Here is a 17,747-nt window from a genome sequence, read left to right as displayed (position 1 = left end):
AGGAGAAAAAAGCGGAGCCTTGGGAAATATTTCCCTTTGGGGTCCACCGTGTTTAAACACCTCATCTGACCTCTCCCGGGTTGTTTCTGCTGACAGCACCCATATGAGCTCCTCCACCGTAAAATGAACGGCAAAAAATGATGACTGGGATATTTAGTACAAGGTAACTTTGATAACGATGATAATAAATTATATTGATTGTATAGTATTCATTATGCAGCTTGGTCCGCACATTAAAGACAGAGTTGGAGGAGGAGGCAAACATAGGGGCACATGGGAATTAAAAGCAGGCCCCTTTTCTCTTTTTTTTTATATGATGCCTGTTTTCCAAAAAATAAATCACACTTTGTTTGGGACTGAAAGTACTTTGTAGGGTTGGGCGATTTGGCCTAAAAATAAAATAGGGGTTTTCAACCTAATGGACGATTTTCGATTTTTCAGTTTTTCTCTAAACAAATGCGTGAGAGGAAGATAGGTTTTCCCGGACAATTACAGAATAACACTATGGTGTGTGTGTGTGTGTGTGGGGAGCCATTTTTTCATGTCTGCGTCCGATTGAGGGCTTCCTAGTATAACCCCACAATGTGTGGCGCATTTCATATACAACCTCGCTCATTATAACGCCCAAACATAACAATGTTACTAAGAAAAGTCACAAAGTTGCCGCGGGTCGTGACATGCATTTTCTAAACAGTGTTAGAATTCCAGCTGAAACAGCGGGTTCACTCGCTGTTAAGGGCAAAGCAAAGCTGCGGAGTCATAAACTTTTATAAATTGCGCTTTTTCGGTTCTACCAGTTCACAAACACTAAGAAAGATTAGTTCATACTTTAGTCTGAAAAAAATAACCCTAGTTGTTTGCAAAAGAAACAACTTCCAATTTCCATGACAGGTCTGTCTCCACACCTTGAATGAGAAGGGCTGTGTTTAGAGATATCAACATTGGTATTAATAAGCCTCAGACTTTGGCAGGTGGCAGCAATGGCCCTGTCAGCATTCAAATGTCTCTCTTACCCAGGACCCAGACTGCCTAATGCTTCACCATCTCTCTCCGTACGGCCGGCCTCATGGGACTCATCAGTTGCCGTTTTCCCATTCGTGACCTCACAACAAGGGCGAGTTCGGAATGGCGTCTTGGAATGGAGCCGTCTCGTCATAAAATCGAATGGAATGGAGCCAGTGTCATGCATTTACTGCAATAAAATATTGTCTGTGATCTGTCACCTTTTTCCCTTGAGGAAAAATGTGTTGGATGAGATTGGAAAGTAATGTCCATAAATGTTTAGCTGTAGTTTTTTGCCACTGTTCTTGCGATAGAAACAAGTGTTTTAGACGCCACACTCCACAAACTTTTGTTGTATATGTGCAGTCATCCTTTGGTTTTCGTTAGGATCATTGTAGTCATCTAGGTTTATGTCTTATCTTGATAAGACCTAATGTCCCCTTGGTACTTTACTAGAATTGACTCCATGAAGTTGATGTGGATGCGGGCCTGTCTTCAGCAACTAAGTGTGAATATGTTCCATTATATGGGAACTCATATCTTCATAATCCAATAGCACATTCTAACCGGTCAGATTCTTTAAATTCTTGAAAACAGGCTGTGCATGGTTTGCAGGTGTAGGAATGTTGAAGTGCCAGAGATCTTTTCTCATATTCTCAGTGATCTAACTTGAATTCCCAACAGAATTCACCGTTATCTTGCCTCTAAACTTATTTTATAGATTGAAGTTGCAGTCGGGTGTTTTTATATTTTTTTCCACCGTTTCCTCGTTGTGTTGTTCCACTCCTGTGCTTATATACCTCCCACACTTTAAGGCAAAATGTTGGAGAGATAAAGTCTCCTGATGAACACTAGTCTTGCCAGACTCTGTTGTGCTAGCACGTAGATCTCTCAAAACCATCCCAAAAACACAATGGCAACGAAAGCCATTGTTTCAGATAACTGCAATCCAACTCCCACCCCAACCCCTGAGTGATCCAGGTCCCTGGCACCTCTATGGCTCCTGCTCTTCATAACGGCCCTGTTTCCCCTTCTGTCTCGGTTCTCTTTGCTCCGCTGAAACGTTAAATGATTTTAAAATGCAGGGCTCGGCTACCTGCCAGGCTTCCAGAGAGATCTTTCACAGCTCAATCTCACACGATTCACAGAGCTGTCAGATGTTTATCCTTGGAGATCCTGCTCTCATTTCTTTCCTTTATATATATATATTTATATATTCTCTCCAGAACCTCTCGCTCGTTGGTACTAGACTGGGTGACTGTGGAAAGGTTGTTGTGGTAGACTGTGGAAAAGTTGTTGCCAGACGCAACTGTTACAAACACTTTTGTTTTGTTGACTGTGAACCAGTGGTCCTCGGAGTGTGGTCTCCGTCGTGTACCACAACTATTCCCAGTGGTTAACCCAATCCCCCACTTCTATCTTCACTGGGCTGGGTTGTGTATGGCCGAGGTGGTTGACTGTGTGTTAGTAATTGTTCCCATGTCTTCCCTAAATCAATGAAAATGAGCTTGCACATGAACAAGCCAGTGACATTTTTGCCTGGAAAAAACAACTCCTTAATGGGGACCTTTTTTAATAGAGCAGGGAGAACGATAAAGAAAAAACATAATTCTCAAAGGAAAATAACATTTTCATCACACTGGTTACTTAACTTCATCACAACCCGACTGATATTGGATGTTTGGGGCCAATACCTATCATCATTAAAAGTGTTATTGGATTTAGACTTTCACCTGTGCTCTAATCCCTAGCCTACCTGTCAGTACCTCTTTTCCCCTCCAATGTCCCATAACACCCCTTTAGTGGTGAACTCGCCTTATTCTAAGTCACTGTGGATACCTCTTAGGATGACTTGATTAGGAATAATGATATTGCATGTTTTAAAAGCCGTGTCTCACTGCATGGTTAATTCATGTTTTGTTTGTGCGTTCCTTTAATTGCCCTCCACCGCGAGACACGTGCTTTGACCAGGCTTGTATTCTGGGTGCAGTGTGTTTGTAATGATTTATGGGATGTTTGTCGGTGCACCTAACTGAATCAGGGTGGCTGCCAGACATGCGTTCCATCTCCACAAAGAGGGAGAAAGCCAAACACACTCTGTGTCTCTACGTAGTCACTTTGAATGCTCTTTGAGATTATCATGTGGAGAAAGACGGTGTACAATTAAACCTGAATGTAACATGTATTGAAGTAGTTTGTTTTGGATGGTGTTCTAGACTGGAACGCAAACTGAAGTCTGTGTGAGAAGGAAAAAGAGAGTGAAATTCTGCCCTAGCTGGTCAACCAAGCTGAATAGCTGTGTCAGAACAAGTCGACCTGTAAGCAAGGTGTCAAACAGCTGAAAGGAATAAGAAAAGCTTTTGATTAGGGTTGATTTGTAAAGGCTGTGTCTAGCCATGCCTGAGAAAGCATTTCTCAAGTCGTCAAATGCTAGCGTAAACTCTTGTGTGCTTCGTTGTTGTTTTTTGCCTTGGACGTTTGAGACCACTCTCAAGCTCGATCTTGGGAGAGGTTTTAACTAGGGTAAGACTGCTGATGTGTGCGCTGATGTCATGTTGGCGAGAACAGCGGAATTTGCTCCGCTTGTCTAAACCCTTGCCGTATTCCCCCGGACCTCATCGTTTTCTTTGTGAGGAGAACGATGTGTAAGCTAGTGTAAACTGTCAGACATAAACATAATATGCGGAATAAGCAGCGCGGGCTGAGCGCCACCTCTCCCCCTTGTCAACGCTTCGGTGCGCGCCATTGATCAGTGGAAGGCTGCAACTTTGTTAGAGCGTGTTGTCTTGACTTAATACAACGGGAGTGATGGGTGGCCTGTTTGCCTCTCATCAGGAGGTCTCCCTGCAGGGATTTTGGTCAACCACACGGCTGAGTGCCATGTGGTTAACAGTTGACACAACACCACGCAGTCTTAGCTTTCAACATCGCCAAGTAGTATGTAGTTTTAATTTTTTTTGTTTTCAAACTTGTTCTAGCCGCACGCCCTGAAAGAAGCATGGCACTTTTCACTGGTGATGTCGTCATTAAATCTAGCGGTATACGTTGTACACCATCATCCAACCAAGCGGCGGATAAAATCAAAAACGGGGATGAAAAAGATGCTGCACTTTGAACATAAGCCGGTATCACCTCTGCAATCTCCATATCCATAAATGTATACATGCTCCAAAGCAGATGGGGCAGCTGAGTAATGGGGGGAGGAGACGGCGAAATATGCAGATGGCGGACCACGAGGGTGAGAGCGAGAGACGTGTGAACGCTAAGTGCATATCGCACAGCATATCGCGGACGCTCTGTGCATATCGCACAGAGCGTCTGCGTTATCGCAGATTGCAATGAGTTCCGACGACAGCAGGCGGCTTCACACTTACGCAACGTAAGCCTGCGTGTTCTGCCTCATTCTAGGTCGCGTGCCCAACATCTTTTCTCTTTGAATCATCCGATGTGGGTTAAGGATGATGTATACCAGAAACGTAAGCCCCCAGGGCCCCAGGCCGCCTGCCGCCGCAGCTGCTGCTGCTCCAGCTCGCGCTGCATCTGACTCACTTTCCTTTTGAGGAACTGCAACTGCTCGGCGCTCGCTCTGTCATTTTCAAAGTGAACATGGCCACGTTGAATAAGACAAGACTTGATTTTTATCTTTGTGGTAGAAAAGAGATGCTTTGTAGGTTGAACGATTGTGCCCTCTTCGAAATGTAAACGCCTGGGGGGTGAATGTGAAGTATGCCGCCAGGTCTGCCATACATACATGTGTTATACACCCGTTTTTCAGTGGCTCTTTGAGATCTGCCCTGGGGTAACCCCATTGCGGCACCTGTAAATCATTCAACTCTGTCCCGAGCAAACATGAAAGAAACGAGCGCTGCGGAATGTGGAGCCAAAGCCCAAACACACTAATGGAGCCCCGGAGCCAGAGAGTCCCATCCAGAAGGAAATCCAATTGTTGTGCATTGAAAGATTTCAAGTCATTACCATGCAGGGATTTATCCTTGGTGATCATTGTTTGACATGAATGGAAACGCACTCGTTGAACCTTTTTCATTCCGACCGCTAAATTGATGGACCCGGTGCTGAGCAAAGCCTCAATTCATTTCTCACCCCTGACTTTGAAATGAAAGCTCAAGAAACAGTGAAAGAGCCACACAAACCTCAAACTAACGCGAAGTGCTGCCAAATCCACATGCTGTCGACACACTTGTTAATCACGCTCTCTCGTCTAGTCAACCAGCCAAGGCCTTGTTTAGGGACAATATCTCATAGGTTTTGGCAGGATGCAAAATATGAGACGGCGATAGACAAACACAGCGAACGACAAAGTGGAAGAGAGATGGCCAATAGATGGTGAGTCATACAGAATTGTATCCCCGGTGATTACCGTTGTTAGAAGTTCCTTCGGGCGACGAGGACACAAAGGCCGAGTGACTGAAATGAGCAATGGTTTGGAAAGGACAGCCGTAGAGGGAGTGATAGGGAGAGAATCCTCCCATTCATCAGTGGAAAGTTCAGGTCACAGCCTTTTCCCCCGCGATCATAGTGCCGCTGTGCTCTCATCTCCCCACAACTGTGCTGCTTAAAATAATATAGTATATATAGTAATATAGTTTTCTTTTGATTATTTCATAGGGCGCTTCATTAAGACGTTACACAACTCTGGCTGAAATGAACAGAAATGAGAGGGGAGACCAGTGCTGGGATCCTAGTTTGCCTGACCTGATTCCCGTTCCCCCCTGTCCTCCCCTAGCGCTGCGGGGCTGTGGTGAAGTAGAAAATCAACATCATCAGTCCTCCCAAATCCCTTACTCTGTCCCAGAGTGACGAGCAGCGCAAGGTTGGGGTCGGGCCTGCGCACGCGGCATCAGCATTTAGCCGTCGGATAGATCACTCCTCGGGCTTAGCGTGACTGTTGCTCTCTGGCCCTCTCCCCTGGCCAACCCAGAGGTTTATGGTTCTGTATCCTGTTGGTCGGCAGCATTTGTTTCAAAGGACAAGAGGACAAATGACGTCGCTAGTGTTATAGTGTTGGACTTTATTTAATCAAACCCCATTTAAAGGTGTGTGTGTTATTAAGTTAGCTACTAAACAATGTGTGTGTGTGTGTGTGTCCCATGCTAGCACATTAAGCTAATTTTACACGCATGCAGACAAAGCCTTATTTTGGCCACGTGTTTTGCTGAAGTCTGCCGGACACTCATTAGAACCGGTGAATTGGGCCATAAATCGTGTCTTTGTATCTACCAATCGCCTCTGCCCTGAGCAGCACCCCCTGACTAGACTCTATAATGAGTTATCCAACTAATCCATCTTAAGGATGTACTCCATGCGTATTGAGGGAAGTCTCAGCCTCCCCTCCTAATTACTCCCATGCAGCGGCGGCTCGCAGGTCTTTGCGCATGCAGCGCGAGGAAAGCACACTGTTTACCAGCGCTTATACAAAGCTACTGGTTCCCATTCGATCCGTCGATTGAGGAGATTATTCTTTCATCATTTCATTAATTGGATCATCATTTGAGGTGAGACAGTGAGAGAAAGAGAGGAGAGATCCTTAATTCATAGTTCATAGAGAGACAAATTATTATTACCTTGATATTTTCCTTTTTATGTCTTAATTGCTGTCTACTTTACACAAGCAGAAATGTGGAATACCAATATATGTATATTGCTTTTTGAACTCTGGATGAAATGTCAGGGGCTTATGTTAGACTTGACTCCCCCTCCCCCAGAGGGACCTATCACTGATGAGATGGAATCATCCAGCTGAAAAGGGAACCAGTCTGATTCCTCTTGTTCTGGGAGCTCACAGAGAGTTTAGCTCCAATAAAATAGTTAACGCTTCCGACAGCCTGTATATTTTACTTAAGTCATAAGAGCACTTTTCGTTTCTTTTCAAGCACTGACGCTTTATTTCCCTTTCCATCTAAGAGAAGTGGACTTCTTCTGTGGTTTGCCTCCAGCGGGCCGTTTAGGGATCTGGTATCTGGGTGGTCGTGTGCTTCTGCTCTCTTTCTTATTTTGTTTCCAAAGGCGGCTTCATGCCGCCCTGATTTGTTGCCCTACTTCTTTCTTATCTGTCCATCTTTTCGCTCTCTCTCTCTTGTGCACTCTTTTCTCTGTCTTTCACGATCTCCAACTCTCTCTCTCTCTTGTGCACTCTTTTCTCTGTCTTTCACGATCTCCAACTCTCTCTCTCTCTCTCTCTCTCTCTCTCTCTCTCTCTCTCTCTCTCTCGTGTCATCCCTCCCCCTCTGTCTCTCTCCTCCTATTAATTTCCTTAATGCCCCCATTAGAAGCAGCAGAGAGGTCATAGGGGCCATTAGGCGACCATATGCAGCGAGAGCAGGATTTCATCCTCGGAGAGAGGGAGACTGACCCCCCCCCCCCCCCCCCCCCTGACCACAATCAGTGCAGAACCCAAAGCCATAAGTCTTAAAGTCTGTTAACATAGGAGGGGATGGATGGTATTCACACACACGCTCTCATTCATAATACACTAACTTTTCCCCCAGCCTCAGTTATCCGCCCAGCATCAGGCTGAGCTCACACCTCTAACCTTTGAGGTTAACACGCAGACCTTTTTAGTATTTCGTAAGCACTTATACGCAGCCATTGTGTGTGTGTGTGTGTTTTACCATTTTCTAACGTTTGTTGAAGGTGCGCACATTTAACAATAAAAATAATGTTGCACAAGGTCGTACATCCCCCAACACACAAAGCTTATGACTTTTTATTTGTATTCTCTTTCGGGGAGTCTACCCCTTTCCTCCTGGGGAAACCATGTTGTTGTTCTCTGTCTACATTCAGGCCGTGGGTAAAAAAAAAAGCAGATGTGGGGCTCCCCGGTGGCTCACCAGGTAGAGTGTGTACCATATAGGCTCAGTCCTGAACGCAGCATCCCGCATTCAAATCCTGCCCGTGGTCATTTGTTGCATGTCCTCCCCTCTATCTCCCAAACCCACCTCTCTATCTTACTCTATAACGGTAATAAAGCATAAAAATGCAAAGAAACTGAAAATAAAAAAAGTGCTGCATTGCTGTCTTGCTTCGTTAAAAGATTCAGTCAATTCAAAAGAGTTTGAAAACCTGTTCAAATATATATTACGTTAAAGATCAGGTCACTTCAGGGCAAACCTATTTATTCAAACCTCTGTTTATTAATCAGAATTGAGGTGTTGACACCAATACTTTATTATCCATTAATGAACCAAACTTGGTCCCAACTTATTATCAGAACATTGCAGGCGGTGTGGCTCTCAGGCTTGTGTGATTTGTGGAAGAGGAAATCAACAAATACTTGATTTCCATAAACCGTGTCTGTTTATGCCTCTTGAAGTACCAGTATTTATTACAGACTTTTAAATGTAGCTCTGAACTCAACAGGGTCAGCTTCCACTAAGCCACTACGTCGGAGAACAAAGGGGCCCGCATTACCATCTTATCTGATACCGGAGAAATGTTAAGAAACTCCCTTTTTTCCCTTATCTTTGCGCTCATGCGTCAAGCACTATTAGGAATTGTCGAGTGCAAAGGTATAGGCAGAACATCGTCACCGTGTCCGGGAGAGACATGGTAATGTCCATCCCCGGGGAAGGTGACCCCTTTAACAGAACACTGTCACACAAGTCAAGACAATCTTTATACGCTTGGACAAGTGCTGCCTTTTTCTTTTTTTCTTTTTTTTGTTCTCCTTGGTCAATTATTCCACATCTCGCACTCAACCATTTCTGTATCACTGCTTCGCCCTCCTGTCTCCTTGGCACACAGGTTGGTTTAATGATTAACTAGCCACCTTTCTCTGTCTTCCTAATGGCTCTGAGGAGCAGATGTTTGTCATTCTTAGAAGAGCGCCAGCAAGTAGCAAGGTCCCGTTCAACCTTCACCCCCTTCCCACCCCTCCAATTCTCTCTCCTGATTAATTTAGGCGCTATCCTCGTTATTCTTAAAATTTTCTTAGGTTATTCGTATTTAGTTATTCGGGAAACACTTTTTTTCCCAAAGGTACCTGCAGTTCTGAATAGAGACACTAATAATCAAAAAACAGGTGGAGGGTTTAGGCGTCTTGCACAAGGGTTCCTACAGGCTGCAGGTACTGGGGATCGAACCCACGTACCTTTCTGCTGGGGGTTGAGGACTCCAGCCACTCCACCACTCTTCCTTAGTACTCCTCCTCTTTCGACAGCCCTCCGTGGCCAGAGATGTACTGGTTCTAACATCTCTGTGTCGGCTAACCATATTCTCAAATGTCAGCCCTATTTTCAACCTCCCTTCCCCGTCAACTCACGCCCTCCCTCTGTCTTGCCATATGCTCACTGTATCAATGTACACTTCGTAGGAGGAGACTGTGTTGAATATATGATGATGATCTTGGATCTATGTTTCCCTGGGTTCAGTTTGGACAGATGTGTGGTATGAGCAATTCTCTCAAGTGGTCTGTTTAACTTTCTTCAAAAGTGTTGAACTTTTGTGTTGAAATTCCCTGACGACTGTCAGCAGGAATCCATTATACCATTGAACTCCACACGTTCCCTGAGTTCCCTTCTCATTAAATGATTAAAACAATGAAGGCTCCGTTGGAGGGCAGGTCGCAGGCTGTTGGAGCTCCGGCAGAACTGCAGCTCTTGCAGAGACTTCAATAACCGCATGGAGCAGGAGCGACTGGTTTTAACTGGGGTCTCCACCCCCGGAGCTACAGCACATACACATTCGTGTTGGAGTGGTTTTCCCTTTTGTGGATCACAAAAGCGAGTTCTGCAAAATACCTGCTTCTATGCAGCCGGTATTCATGGAGGGCTGTGTGCTATAGGTGTTCACTTAAAGCTTTTGTTCGCTGAGGGATTGAGATGGCTGTGTGGGCACCAGGGTCTAGACGACAGCGTTGAGGGGCCTATTTTCAGTCCGTAAAAGAAGCGGCTTTTCAAAAAATAGTGGAGACAGCCGGAGTAGGAAAGTGATGTAGAAATGTGTTATTTCATGTCTTTTTCCACATACAATTCAAAGCTTGACCACATCTGGGTCTTTGGAAATCCTTATTTTACAGAAGTCTGTTTTTTGCACATTTTTCCAAAGAGAGGGTCTATATCTGGGGCTCTGTGCCCCTACTCTACAGAGCAAACAGTTAGAAGCAGCATCCGTGTGTGTGTGTGTGGATTAGTAAGTGTTAGCTACTAAACTATACTGTACTTAACTACTACTACAAAACAATTAAGTGCAAAAATCTGCCGAAATCTGGTGATTGACCCATAGCCTCAATGTGATTGATGATACACGTCATCTCAACACAAGTTGTTCCGTTTTTAAGTAGTAGGAGTAGTAGGAGAACAGGTTTCACTTATTCTTGCCATCTGAAAATGTGCTCTAAAGGCTGATCTAAGTTGCTTCTAGCCTTTCTTGATCTGACTACTCTTTTATCACCATCGTCCTCTCTCTCTCTTGTTCTCGCTCTCTTGCTCTTTCATCTCGTTCGTCTCAACCCAGGTCAACAGAAAGAGAGTTAGATGTGGGAAACTGGGGAGGGGAAGGAAATGGGTGAAAAGTGAGCCGCAGTCGTGCTTCGAAAAATAGCTTTTTATTAGGGTTAGTTTCCTTCAGTAACTTTCTGCTGAGTGGAACCACTTTTACGGTCACGCACACACACCTACGTTTGTACCGTGGATATGTTAATGTAAAAAAAAAAATTCCAGGCTCACTGTGCTGAACTACATTAACCTGCATTAAAGCCCTCCCCAGTGTCACATCTTGTAAAAATAAGGCGCCTCATCTCAACCAGACACAACCTGGCTAAATGAAAGTGTGACTACAATGACATGGAAGCCTTGCTGTGATCAAGTGCGCTCCAAAGTAAAAGTGAGAGCCCTGACACAACACTGACGGCGTGATGCCCTGTTGATGAGCGTCTCCCGGCCTCTGCAAGGCCAAAATAAGTCATTTGTTTACTGGCTGACGATGATTGAAGAAGTTCTTCACAGACAACTGTTTTTTTAACAGTGGAAATCAGAATTCAGATTGCGGAAATAAATCACAACAAATCATGGAAGCCTTAACTGTGACCAATTGTACATAATGGCATTTCTGTCATCCGCAGAGATTTCATGCAAGGTACAAAATCGTGGAGATTTCCCGAGAAAAACAACGTGATTACGGATAGAACCTTTTATTCGTCCACGCCGTAATCATTAAAATTTGTTCTTCCTCACCCAACTTATTTTCCACTTTAGTCATTTCACGGTATAACGGAACATGGTTTCCTTCGGAGCCACACAAAGCCGTGTACCTGGCCCTCTAGGGTTGAGCTCTGTATTAAGGACAGTCCGGGCTCCAGGGGCTGGGCAGCAAGGAGGGGTAGCCACGCTCGGCCAGGATCCTCCACACCAGAGAGATTAAGTGTGTGCTCAGCTGCTGGACAGAGGGCCGTTTTAAAGGAGGCACACTGGGGTGATTACCAGACGTGTTCCGGGGCTCATCTCCGGAACCGTGGCCCCAAAACCCTGCGCTGTGTCTCTAGGACTGTCTTTTGGTAAGAAGAAACTTCACTTAGTTTGATATGAAAATAAAGAAAAAAAAATCTATATAGATATATATAGGCCTGTCACAATAACACATTTTGCTGGGCGATAAATTGTCTATTTTAACAAAAAATGCACAAACACAACCAAAAACAATTAATAAAATTTTAATAAAAACTACATGAAGCGAACTACAACTGTCTGTGACTGCGTACCATTTGCACTGTCCTGTTTGTACTTTGTCGACTAAACGCCCCAGTGATTGTGGACTGTTGGGAAGACGGAGACGTCCCATAATCTGTTGTTTTTTTCGCAGCTGGGAGCACTGCATCGGATGATTATGCTTTAGGTGCAAATGCATGTTTATTGTATTGGCACATTTAGTTGCCGTTTTACAAATGCAATATACCGGCTCGCACAGGTTAAGTGGTTCACCACGGTCATTCGGTTTGGACCCGAAGTGCTCCCACACGGCAGCTGTCGTGTTGGGCTTTGAAACCAATTCCGTCTTTGTTTTTCATTCCTCCAAATCTCAACTAGCGTTTTCTCTGGCTTGCTACTCTTCACGGGGCTCTCATGCTGCACTCTGGCAGGAGGATGTCTACGAAGACACAAGGAAGATGGGCGTATAGACGGGCTCTGACTCTGTGCAACGCCAGGGCTCCGCCTCCCAACACAGAGACTATGCGGCTGACAAGTGACTGACGTGACTCGAGGGTTAACTCCTCATTATGCCAAGGAAGCAAGAGGGGTCTGTCGAGACTGATGCTCCGGAGTGAAAACTCTTGTCATCCAGTCTCTTTGATGGAGAGAGACATGAGAAAAAAAGAAAAAAAGCTTATATATCATGGACGGCAAAATTATCATCTCATTTTAATTTATCGTGTGATTAATTGATTTATTGCTTATCGCGACAGGCCTAGATATATACCTCTTCCTATACACTATCTAGTAGTAGTGCCATTCCAGCTTTGAAAAAATAAGAGTTTCACTTTTTCTTTTTTCTTTTTAGTGTGAGATGACCTAATGCGAGCAACAAGAGTTGTGGGCCTATAAAATGCCAAGGACTTAGGCAAGGCAACTTTATTTATATAGCACTTTTCATACACAAGGCAGACTCAAAGTGCTTCACATATAAACATTGTCATACAATAAAAGAAAATAATAGATAAGTAAAAAGTAAAATAGATAGAAAATAAAGGCAAAGTTAAAAAAAAAACATTTTAGAAAGGCAAAGTAAAAAAAAAATGCATTTTAGAAAGTGAGAAAATAAAGGCAAAGTTAGTAATAAAATAAAAAATAGATAGAAGCATTGTAGATTTAAGATTTAGCAGAAAGCTAAAGCAAACATAAAAGTCTTCAGTCCTGTTTAAAAGCTGTCAGAGTTGGGGCAAGTCTTAAATCCTCAGGGAGTTTATTCCAGCTATTTGTTGCATAGTAACTAAATCCTGCATCCCCATGTTTCGTGTTGACTCTGGGGATAATTAACAGATTGGTCTCAGAGGCTCTTAGTGGCCAAGAAGGCTTATGTAGTGGAAGCCCTAAACCATGTAGGGATTTATAGGTTAGCAACATGATTTTAAAATCAATTCTCTGACATACAGGGAGCCAATGTAGCGATTTAAGTATTGGTGTAATATGTTCAAATTTTTTGGTCTTTGTTAGAACTCTAGCAGCAGCATTCTGAACAAGCTGTAGTTGCCTTATAGGTTTTTTTGGGAGACCTGTAAGGAGACCATTGCAGTAATCAAGCTTGCTAGTGATAAAGGCATGTACAAGTTTTTGTAAGTCTTCGGTAGACATGAGCCCTCTAAGTCTTGCTAAGTTGATAAGGTGATAATATGCAGATTTTGTAACTGATTTAATGTGACTGTCGAAATGTAAATCTGAATCCATGATAAACCCTAGATTTCTGGCTTTGATTGAGGTTTTCAGGGACAAAGAGTGAAGGTGTTGTGTAACTTTAAGCCTTTCGGTTTTAGCACCAAATACAATTATCTTGGTTTTGTCCTCATTTAGTTGAAGGAAATTTTGGCACATCCAGTCTTTGACTTTCTCAATGCACTGACACAACAGATCTATGGGCTGATAGTTATTTGGTGATAGCGATACATAGATTTGCGTGTCATCAGCATAGCAGTGATGGTCAATATTGTTATTTTGCATGATTTGCCCTAGTGGGAGCATGTAGATGTTGAATAGAGAGGGTCCTAAGATCGAACCTTGTGGGACTCCACATGTCACGTTTGTTTATTCTGAAACAAAGTCACCAATGGAAACAAAGTAGTTCCTATTTTGTAAGTAGGACCTAAACCAATTTAAGACTGTGCCTGAAAGCCCCACCCTCATCCTGATCTGCTTATCCAGGGTCGCGGGGGCAGCAGCTCAAGCAGGGAGCCCCAGACTTCCCTTTCCCGGGCCACATTGACCAGCTCTGACGGGGGGATCCTGAGGCGTTCCCAGGCTAGTGTTGAGATTAGGGATGTAACGGTTACCGGTGTAGCGGTAAACCGCGATAAAAATGTTGTCAATAACAATTACCGTTTTCATTTCAAATAAAATTATTATTGCGGTGGAAACCGTGTGCTTAAATCCTTCCCAGCACTTCATCCGAGCAGTGTTTGGAATAACGCCGTTTAAAATAACGGCGTTAGGTAACGCTGTTATTTTTTCAGTAACGGGTAATCTAACTAATTAATTTTCCCGTCGTTACAACGCTGTTACTGACAGTTAAATGCGGTGCGTTACCATGAATTGATTGAATAAACTGCGTAATCCGAACGCACCCCTGGCTGCACACACAAACTGCTAGTGAGGACGGAGACTGGGTGGGTTAGCGATTATGACTGGCCAAGGCAGAGTCGTGTTTCATGGTAGCCAATCGGAGCCAGTGTTTTTACACACAAGCCAGGATACGCGTGCGCTGATACACACGCACACGCACACACAAACACCAAACAGATTCGATGGAACAGTAGAAATGGCAAGTCCGGAGCAATCCGATGAAAAGTTGGTATTTTTAAGGTGGAGATATAAGCACTACTTATATTTGCACTACCGCCGAAAGTGCAAATTAAAAAAGATAATAGCCGACTTCCGGTGTGTTTTGGGGCATGTCTCCAAGAGGCTTTTCTGTAGGTATTGGCACGTTGTACGTGCCTACCGATTTTCGTACTAGCAGTGCGTCTAAGTTTCCCTTTGTTTACTCCCTTAGTGGTTACAGCAGGAATGCAAAAGTTGCCATGTTTTGATGTAGGCAACCTTGGGTTCAGCAGATTATGCGAAACTTCCTTTGTGCTGTGTCTACGGCTGAACCCTTTTTTGTCTCAGTAATAATCAGGACTACTATCAGTACGGGGGGGGCTGGGGCGCCCTCCGCTTGGGTGTTATCAGACTGTGGTCATGACGTGGGGATGGTATCATTGACACAGATGCACGTTTGATGCCAACATTTCTCAGTTTCTTAAATTAATCTGGAAAATCATAAAGGGAGGAGACAGTGGAACTGGAGTTGTTGTTGTGGCTATGGGAGAGATGAGGCTGGTGGTCATCGTCAATGGGGGAGTGCTGGAGGTCATCGTCGATGGGGGAGTGCAGAGGAGGGGGGTGGCCGTTTCTCGCCAAGCCAGCATCAGCAATGGGGGAAGGCATGGTGTCGGGCGGGCTGTTGTCTCTGTTCAAGGTCTGTGGTCTGTCTGCTATCTGTGTGTCAGATAGTGGGACAGTAGATGTGTGGGGGAGGCTGTAGTCTCGCTTCTTCTCGTGGCATGACAGGGTAGATTTGTGGGAGAGTGAGAAGAGAAGATTGTCCCTTAACAGTTTTGAGCCTAACCTGTTTGGGTGTCGGCCATCTGCTCTGAAAAGATATTTGCGCCCCCAGAACAAGTTGAAATTGTCAATAAAGCCCCTTCCTCTTTCATTGCAGACTCTTGAAAGCCATGTATTCACTGCAAGTAGACGACTGAATCTGTTTATTCCCCTGTCAACTGCTGGTATGGGTCCACTGATGAATGACCTAATGTGTAATTTGTCCAGTGTGTCCAATAGTTCAGTGAAATCCCTCTTCAGAAGTTCTGACTGTTTTCTTCAAATATCATTAAGTCCTGCATGCACAATAACCTGTGAGATTTTGGGGTTTTCCAATATAATTGTGGTTAGTTTCTGGTTGACATCACTAACCGTCACATCTGGGAAGTAGCATGTTTTGATCTTCTTACTGGTTATATCCTTTATGGTTGAGTCTCCTACAATCAGAGTGTCTGGTTCATCTGCTTTCTGTGAGATGGGCCCTTGTTGGCTTGAAGTGGCGGTCGCAGACGCATGCACAGCTCGACTCTCTGGCGACAGGGTCATGGTCGGTCTCTGTCCACACCATCCGTCTGGACTCATCTCGGGGCTTTGGGGTGCATGGGTGGCAGCAGCGTTTGTGGACTCTTGGAGTGGCAGGAACCGGTTCTTCAGCGGCATGGTAAACTTCAGCTAATCCGGCTGACTTTAGCTTTGGGAAGTTTAGCATTTGGCGTTGAGTGAACTTGATGATTCATGTTCATTCAATGTTGTTTGGGCTTAGCGCCGACTCTGTGCCATTGAGAGGCAGCTGGAACTGTCTCTCTCTTGTCCAGCTTCGGGAAGGATACAGTGTAGCTTTGATCATCTTGTTGTGTATTTGTCTGAGCTAGCTCAGCAAACTCAGACATTTCTTAGAGGTGTTTGTCCAGAGCCTCCTTCAAAACAACCTCACAGCCCAGGCAGCCTAACACGGCAGAGAGAGGAGCCCTGCAGCATGTGTTGAGGCTGCCCCGCCCGGTTATTGACTTCCTGCAGACGTCCCTGCAGCTGGGAATTAGAGGCGCTGTCCTTGTTGTGAGAAAGATGAGCTCTGATTGGTTACATCAGTCGATTAGGTGTTGTTTTTCTCATTTGTTTTTCCTTGCTTTTGTCAGGCGTCAAATCACACCGTCCAAAGTCCTCAAGGTGGCTCTCACCCACCCTTGTCTCGGGATGCGGCACGCTTCTCTTGCCCACGCTCGTTCCTGATTGGTTCCCCCTGTCCTCCCCAGGTCAAACCGCAGGTCTCGGTCGCCACGTGCCCCCTGCCCGCCCACACCTCCTCCTCCTCCTCGGCGGCTCCTGCGTACCTCCAGGACCAAAGGGCCCCCGTGGAGCACCAGGGGGCCCACAGATCCAGGGAGGGTACCACCACCACCACCGCCGCCGCCGCCCACTCTCACTCCCACTCCCGCTCCCACGCCACCTCCAGGGGGGCGGAGCCGGAACGCAGCAAAGGGCGGGACAAGGACAAGAAGAAGAAGAAGCACAAGAAGAGGTCCAGGTCAAGGTCAAAGACCAGACACGCCCTCCCCAGCGCCTACAGGAGAACCAGGAGGTCCAGGTAGGCCCACCACACAAACACCTCAGTTCTAACTCGTCAGTCGTAGGCAATTCAACTCGACATTCTCACCGATAATTGTCTGGCAACTGATGATCTTGATTATGGCAAAAATGCATTAGTAATTTAAATGGTTCCATACAAATGCAGACTCTGAACCACTTTGAATTTCTTATTTAATCTGCCCGAGTGTTTCGGAAATTAATCCGCAATCAGTTGAGTTCATCAAGTCATTTACAGGGCATTTTACATGCCCTGTAAATGGTTTGGAGTTTATCACAGCAGAAACATTTATAACTATTTGCTCTTTTTGAAGGGGTTATATGTAGCTTATTTTAATACATTTAAAATGCTTGGGGGGGAGGGCGTTAATTATAATTTGTCTACACCTCCAGAGCAAAGCAAATTTGTTATTGTGTGTGTGTGTCAGTGCATATCGCTTGGGCCCTCTGGCCTCCACTGTAGCTCGGGCTGCTTGAGGATGTCAGTTTGACGATCATTATTGTATTTCTTATTGTCTGGGAACCAAAGCCTTCGATTTAATAGGACAGATTATGGAGCACCTTTTGAAAACCTAATGGCTCCAGGTTCCTCATTTAGAGCTATTTAATTGGTTTGTTACATCTATAGTGTCATAACTGTCTGATGATATGTCTAGTGGAGATTACATGTGTGTGTATGTGTTCTCCTTTTTCTTTCAATCTATTTTGTTTTTGCTTCTGCCAGACAACGAATGGAATATCCAAGGAGTGGTTGTTGCTGCTCATTAGCAGCAAAGATCAGTACTTATGTATCCCCTTGCAAATCTCTCTCTCTCTCTCTCTCTCGCTCTCTCACTCTCGCTCTCTCTACTCCTA

General features: G+C 44.8%; 1 protein-coding gene across 2 annotated transcripts in view; it reads left to right on the top strand.

Moving 5' to 3' along the window:
- Positions 1–17,747, top strand: part of sfswap (splicing factor SWAP) — a 76,741-nt gene that overhangs the window by 47,773 nt on the left and 11,221 nt on the right. For both annotated transcript variants that reach the window (XM_084486709.1, XM_084486708.1), the window contains exon 15: positions 16,562–16,893. In XM_084486709.1, the coding sequence (XP_084342835.1) occupies positions 16,562–16,893 (332 nt within the window). The remainder of the gene's footprint in view (positions 1–16,561; positions 16,894–17,747) is intronic.

This window comes from Micromesistius poutassou, assembly GCF_964030765.1.
Source record: "Micromesistius poutassou genome assembly, chromosome: 22".
NCBI lineage: Eukaryota > Metazoa > Chordata > Actinopteri > Gadiformes > Gadidae > Micromesistius > Micromesistius poutassou.
This window is presented reverse-complemented; position numbering and strand designations above follow the sequence as displayed.